The 7,938-nt window shown below is 42.1% G+C and overlaps 1 protein-coding gene across 1 annotated transcript in view; it reads right to left on the bottom strand.

Annotated features, from left to right (window-relative positions):
* The window catches only part of DCDC2C (doublecortin domain containing 2C), a 149,744-nt gene that overhangs the window by 141,092 nt on the left and 714 nt on the right, over positions 1–7,938 (bottom strand). The window contains exon 2 of the mRNA XM_017541994.2: positions 4,024–4,075. Within this exon, the coding sequence (XP_017397483.1) occupies positions 4,024–4,075 (52 nt within the window). The remainder of the gene's footprint in view (positions 1–4,023; positions 4,076–7,938) is intronic.

Below are 7,938 nucleotides of genomic sequence, written 5' to 3'. Positions count from 1 at the left end.
TTTTTTTTTACTTTTTGTAGAGATAGGGTCTTGCTGATCTAGAATTCCTGGGCTCAAGTAAATCTCCCACCTTGGCCTCCCAAAGTACTGGGATTACAAGTGTGAGCCATGGCACTGGCCAACAAGCCTTTTAGCTCATTAGGTTTTGTACTGTCTCTGTGATCATAGGTGCATGCCTATAAGCCACAAGGCAGGAAAACTGTGGTTTAGTAAATAGTAGTGACGCCACTGGGAGTGGCAGGCAGCCTTCGGTCCTGTGACTGGCTGGCTCTGTGTCCTCGTGTGCGGCAGCAGGACACAGCTCTAAATCTCAGCTACTCTTACGGTCCCCTCCAGGCTCAGCAGAGTTCCTGGAGTGAATCATGTGTGTCGGCCAAAGCTCTCGGTGATGGCTCCAACTCATTCAGGGTTGGGTCCACCTCTGACCTGTGTCCAAGCAAATGCTTGTCCCACCAAGACAAGCGTTTACACAACAAACAATAATAGTTGCAAACCCTTTTTAGGGGCGACTACTTCCACAAAAGAAAACGGGGGCGGATCATGAGCATCAGGCACGTCCAGGCCATGCACGCTGACATGATACTGCTCCATCCTCACAAGCAACGTGAGTTTTTAGAAATATTATGGGAGCCAGTCCAGAAGTAAATAGTAAAGACATTGAAATTATGCATGATAATTCTACTTCTCTATAAATAATCATTAATGTGGACAAACATGTCTCTACAAGGAGTCCATTACATTATATCACTGTTTAAAATACCAAAAAGGCAAAGTGTGCTCAAAGAGGTTGGGCTAGGTAATTACGATAAATTCACATGGTGGAATAGTTTTCAGGCATTAAAAAATCGTGTTGCAAAAGGACATTTACAATTAGAAAATGGTCATGGCACATAGCAAATAAAAAGCAGATTAGAAAAGAGTACTATTGGATCCTGTTTCTGGAAACATATATGTCTATACGTATGTGCATACATGTGTGTTTGTGTACCTATATTTGCTCCCTGTGCATAGAAAAGCAGAAATAGACATGACAAAATGCAAAGCGGTAATCTTTGGTAATCTATTGGTAACTATTTTCATTCTCTTCATTGAGCTTTCCTGTGCAGTATATTTTTTAATAATTTCAACTTTTAGATTCAGGGGGTACATGTGCAGGTTTGTTACATGAGTACATTGCATATGCTGAGGTTTGGGGTATAATTTATTCTGTCACCCAAGCAGTGAGCATAGTATCCAATAGTTAATTTTTCAACCCTTGCCCCGTTGCCTCCCTCCCCCACCTATTCATAGTGGCCCCCAGTGTCTACTGCTGTCATCTTGCACCCATGACTACCTACTGTTTAGCTCCCACTCGTAGGTGAAAATATGCAGTATTTCATTTCTGTTCCTGCATTAATTCACTTTGGATGATGGCTCCAGCTGCATCCATGTTCCTGAAAAGGACACGATTTTGATCTTTTATGGCTGTGTAGTATTTGATGGTGTATATGTACCACGTTTTCTTTACCCATCCACCACTGATGAGCACAAGTTGATTCGATGACTTTGCTATTGTGAATAGCGCTGCAATTAATGTATGAATGCCTGTGTCTTTTTGGTTATTTTTCTTTTTAAATGGTAGTTCTGTTTTAAGCTCTTTGAGAAACTTCCAATGGCCCTGCACAGTGGCTAAATTAATTACATTCCCACCAACAGTGTATAAGCATTCCCTTTTCTCCATGGTCTCACCAGCAACTTCTGTTTTTTGACTTTTTAAAAATAGCCATTTGGTGTTATTAAAAAGTCAAGAAACAACAGATGCTGGCAAGGTTGTGGAGAAAGAGAACACTTTTACACTGTTGGTGGGAGGTAAATTAGTTCTACCATTGTGGAAGACAGCCTGGTGGTTCCTCAAAGACCTAGAGGCAGAAATACCGTTTGGCCCAGCCACCCCATTACTGGGTATACAACCAAGGGAATATAAATCATTTTGTCATAAAGATACGTGCACACATAGGTTCACTGCAGCACTATTCACAACAGAAAAGACATGGAACCAACCTAAATGTCCATCAATGACAGACTGAATAAAGAAAATGTGGTACATATACACCATGGAATACTATGAAGCCATAAAAGAGAGTAAGGCCATGTCCTTGGCAGGGACATGGATGGAGTTGGAAGCCATTATCCTCAGCAAACTAACGCAGGAACAGAAAACCAAACACCACATGTTCTCACTTGCAAGCGGGCGCCGAATGATAAGAACACATGGACACACTGGTGTCTGTAGTGGGGGGGAGGAGAGCATAAGGAAGCACAGTTAATGGGTGCTGGGCTTAATACCTTGGTGATGGGATGATCCGTGCAGCAAACCCCATCGCACATGTTCACCTGTGTAACAAACCTGCGCGCCCTGCACATGTGCCCCTGAACTTAAAAGTTGAAGAAAAATATATAAAATGATTTTTAAAACAGCCATTCTGGCTGGTATGAGATGGTATCTCATTGTAGTTGTAATTTTCTGCACAGTATTCTTGATACTTCTCTCAACGGGAACTACTTTTATAATCACATTTTTTAAAAGAACAAAGTAGAAATTCAAAAATAAAACATGTTTAAACTCTTTTGGGTAACGTAGCCTCATAGAGTGAGTGCTGAGCAGCCCAGTGCCCGCCCTAGGAGGACAAGGCTTGCGTGGGTGTGGAAATCCTGGCGTTGCCTGCCCAGCGTTTCGCTTCTGTAGACCAAGGCTTCCTCTATGAGAAAACAAGTTTTCACAAGATAGTCTGAAATTCCCCCATCCTGATATACTGCCTTTTAAGTCATATCTTATTTAAATCACTGAAATATTTAAAGGATGAACTGAGACTCACACTCTAAATGTTCTCGAGGGTAATTTCCAGAATTGTGACTTAATCCCACTCCCAGCCGCACACGGAGAGCGGAAGCAGGGACAGAGGTGTCAGGACGACCACAAATCATTTCCACGCTCTTTATTCAGGGAGCCCTGAAATTCAGTGACTGCCAGAATTGCTGTCTTATTGGAAACTTGCCCTCGTGCCCTTGGCAAGTTACAACCTGAGGTGAGTAAAGTAATAAATTTGACTTATTTTAACTGCCCTGAAGGGCAGACTCCAAGAAAGCAGCTGAACGCTTCCAGAAGCTGGTGCTTGTGAACAGCGCTGGGGCTGCTGGTGTGTCCCGCGTGGAGCCCTGGGTGGCACTCCAAAGACACAGAGAAGAGCACCTTCTGTAAGATGTGGCAGGGAAGCCCTTACCTAGTGCTGGCACATTATGAATATTTTATCATTTAGTCCTTACAACAAGCTTCTGAGGTATCAATTATCATCTCCACTACACAGGTGAGGAAGTGTACGAACAGCAATATTACAACTTAGAGAAGTAGATGCCCTCAAAATAATTCACCCATGTAATATTCCACAAAGTAAGTCCATTTTTTAAGTAAAAAATACGTTAAATTCTAAATATCAACAGGCTATCTGGCTTAAAACTGTGGTTTTATTGCTTACCAAAAAAGCATGTCTCTTTAAACAAATTAAATGGTTATTTTTACTAAGAATCAAGTGATACAAACAATGTCAGGGGATGTTCTGTCCTGTAGACCTAATAAATGTCTATCAAGTATAAAAAGGTTGAGAACTTGCGACAAATCTTTAAATTTAGCATTATAATTAGCTTCAGCACTACATAACTCTAAATAACTTTTCCTGATACCTGTCTTTCCAAACCCCCCCGAAACAAAAGGAAAGTGAAGACTTTAATTAATTGTGTGGTGTGTCTCTAAGATGACTATCTCCTCTGAGCCTCTCTTCACTACCTCCCACCGCTTGGTTACTTAAGTGCTTTGACACGTATGACAAGCTTGCACAGCCTGTTCTGACTTCAAGAGCAGCGCGTCCTTGTAGGCATTCCCTGCTAAACACTGCTTCTGTAAAACTTCAACTATTCTACGCTGACATTTCCATTTTTACCAAGCTGTCCGATTTATTCCATCATTGGTTGTTGGAAGCGAGCACTTACCTCCTTCAACTTCCTTATCTTCGCAGGTTTTCGGGGAACTATATGAACATAACTGCAGAAGAAGAAAGAAGAAAACATAATTAGAAGGTAGATAGTTACACAGAAAGTTCAGACTCTTTAGAGATGTGTCCTTTTCGGGCTTAATAGATACAACCCCACAGCAGTTTGGAACTAGAATCTAAAACCTTCCTGGTGTTAGAACCCCCGTCAGAATACAGCAGCATTACTGTGGTAGGACAGTTTTCACACTGGGCACCATCAGCATTGCCCCTTTGAAGTGTCTCTTAAGTGACATTGCTTTCCCTTATTAAAGAGAAACCTGAGAAATCATCTAATTAACAGCATTTCCTAAGCAGATCACTGAAGGCCCAGAACTGTGAGCTCATCAATGTTCCCACGACAGGCTAAGGTGGGAACAGAAACCCAGACCCTCCTCCAGCTCCCCTGCACCTCCCCTGCTCCCTCCTCGCTCCCAGAAATTCAACACTTCCCCTTTTGCCAAAATTTCAAACTGGAAAAGAGGCTCCACCATAAAATGTGTCTGAGTCCCATTAACACAATTTTTTTACTGTTGGGGACTTTGGGGACTTTCATATTCCTCAAAAATAAAATGTTTTAATGGGTAATAAATAATACCCTCAAATTTATATGCAAGATTAAGGTTTATTCCTGATTTTTAAAATATATGTATTTGAGATTATCATTTTTTATAGTTTTAGCAATAGTCAGAGAAGGGTCAATTTAGACTGGTAAATAAAAGGGAAAGAAACAAGCATCCAATCAAGAGGCACAGACGCAGGTCCCCATCAAATGATGACGCTCGCCCAGGGTGGTCTCAGGGACTGGTGCGGCTGTGGCTAGCAGGAGTGTCCTTTTCTGTCTGAGGTGGACAGTGCCTCACAGGTCCAGATGGTGGAGACGCGCACAGCTACAACCAAGTCCTCTGAACAGACAAATCCTCTGTTTTTTTCAAGGAAGACCAAAAGTTCATATTATTATATCAATTCTCCCAATTATAAAATGTTGCAGCCAACTCAAATGTTTGAAAACTGTATGAGTGAAACCAGCACGGCTCCTGGCTGAGCCAGCCTGCACCTCTCCACTCGTTTATGGGCCCTTGTATCCGCGCTTCGACAGCTTAGTCTAGTCCACCTATTTTCCAAATAAATATTTTAGATTGGTTCTAAGTTCCCAAACTTCATATTTGCAAATGAACATTAATCATTCACATGAGACATCTGGTTTTCATTACATGGAAACAAAAAATAAAATGTAACAGAGAAAAACTAACACATAAAAAGATCCTTCAAAAACACAAAATGCTATTTATTATTTCAGTGTTGCACTCCCAAGAACGTACATAAACAGAAAAAAGGGACCATAGTTCCTCAGAGAGCCTCTCACCTGAGGTCTTTAACCCGGGCGCTTAGAGAAGCCTGCTGGGTGGGCTTGAGTTGCCCTGAGGTGGGCGGGGAGTGGGTCTGGGAAGCAGAGATGGGACCCTTAGGTGCAAGCTCCCTCCTGGCTACTTCCAGAGAACACAGGAAGGGAAGAAACCACGCAAGAGAGCCAGTGCCAGGCATTTCACAGTCCTGCATTCATTCTGTTCTCCCAGCGGTCCTTTAGAGTGGGTGTTAAGCCAGGCCGCTTTACTGATGAGGAAACCAAGTCTCGGAGAGGTTATTGAACTAGTGAAATGTTTCTCAGATAGGGAAAGCCAGGATTAAATTCCACCAGTCTCTGGCTCTAACGCCAACATTCCTCTATCGCAGCTTCCTCTTCACCCACTTTTCCTCTTTCTCCTGGCATCTGCTAGTTCCCAGGGTACAAATAGGTGGCCAGGGAGATGAGAAGAAAATGCTGGGGTGAGGAAGAACCAGGATGGTTTGATTCAAATAGCACATTCACACTCATGTCTAAGCAACAAGCTCTAAGGCAAACAGGGTAATATTCCTAAACATTCAGATTCTCTGGGGTCCCTCCCCTAAACACACACACACACACACACACACACACACACACACACACACACACACATGCACAACACCCTGATTTCGATTTTGTTGTAAATATGGCTTTCTCCACAAAGGAAATATTAGTTCTAGGCTTTCTATGACACTTTTAATTTTCTCGAAAAGTAATTATAATATTTTGTTTTATAAAGAAAAAAATTACGTTCTCTGGGTCTCAAATTAATGTATTCCAGATAATGCAGGAAATGCCTGAATAATGACTGGATATTGGAGAAATCTGTTGGCGTTTCTTTTTCATGCACCATCTTGAAACCACTATTATGAGGAGGGGGCTCCCGGGTCACTAATCTATCAACAGGCTTCACTTCAACGTTCATTTGCTGGTGACACAATTAGAGTATTATGTTCTGGTGAAAATTAATTGAACTGCTGAATGGCTTAGCAATTACAGAATATAAATTTCCAGTGCTAGTTTACTTTACTAATACCAGTGAAAATTCAGTGAAAATCCAGCCACATTTTTCAGAGCTTTGATCCCCAAAGTCTGAATTCCAATTTCATACTCATTGACCTAAAAAAAACTGAAGAAAAGGAACCCCATGTACTCTCCGTGTTGAACTTCACATGCAGACATGGCCCCTCTATTTTACAGCAGTGAGCATGCATGGAAAATGCAACATAACCAGGCCATCTGCCACATGGACCCCAACTCCTCTCCCTCTTCAGTGGGTGACATCTCTTTCCTCCCACAAAGTCATCAGAAACATGAAGAGCACTGGGAAGGAAAACATCTCAATGTCTTCTCAATATATTTGCCACATGTCCACAACATTTTAAATAAACCATGAGACTGGAGACTCTCTCTACAAAACTGGAGGTGTAGCAGGGTCTGTTAGGAAACGCCTAGCTCCACAGGAAGGGAAAGAGTAATATCTCCCAGGAATGCTCCAGACTGTGGCAGGTATTTCTGTGGCAGGTTCTTCTGTGGCAGGTGTTTCTGTGGCAGGTGCTTCTGTGGCAGGTGCTTGACAGGTTTCCTTCCCCATTTACTAACACACAAAACATAGGCCAATTTTACAAGGAAATATCTTGGGATAAAAATCAAATACTTTTCATTATATATGTATTGAAAAGGACTTCAAAGTCAGTTTTTGTAGAAATATACTCTTTAATGGTAAAACAACACTTAACGCTGGATTCTGGGCAGGATATCAGTTATAGATGTTCATACCATCTGACCAACCCTGCAAATAATCACAAATCACATGGCTATAAAGGAATATAATTTTGTCCATGAATTCTCATACATAACAGGGTTATCACAGTAATAAATTTCAATCTGAAATGTGCTAATCCAGATTCTACCTCTTCACAATTGTGATGCCTGTGGCTTACGATTTTTCTTCAGAAACAACTGGATGGTAAATTCGCTTCTTTGCAAATGCCACTAAGAATCTGGAACCATGCACAAGCCCTCACCCTAACTCCTACCACTTTTTCAAAAATACCAAACAAAACTCAAGCTGCTGATTTAATTCAGAGGGTTTCTGAACTAGGAGCATTCCTGGCATTTGAAAGAAGAAAATGGAAATCCTTTCCGGAGAATCTCACTTTTACCTCAGGCTTTGAATAATGTCCCCACGTAAAGCTATACAAAAGGAGTAGTTCAGAGTCAAACTGCAAGTAAACCTACAGGGAAACAGAGGACCAGGAGAGAAAAGAGGCTGCGATCACAAAAGGCAGACACAGGCTTCAATCATGGGATTACAGACACAAACCGTGGAGGACAATATTCTCATTAAAGGCAAGCTTGAATATGCACGCAGGGCCAAGAAGTGATGAACACAGAGTTAGAGGAGCCACCATGGGCGATTTCAAATGGGAACTGCCCAACCCGCCCCATTCCCAGGCCCCGCCCCCACGTCACCCACGCCCCGCCCCC

The sequence above is a fragment of the Cebus imitator genome, unplaced genomic scaffold (genome assembly GCF_001604975.1).
Source record: "Cebus imitator isolate Cc_AM_T3 unplaced genomic scaffold, Cebus_imitator-1.0 Scaffold139, whole genome shotgun sequence".
NCBI lineage: Eukaryota > Metazoa > Chordata > Mammalia > Primates > Cebidae > Cebus > Cebus imitator.
This window is presented reverse-complemented; position numbering and strand designations above follow the sequence as displayed.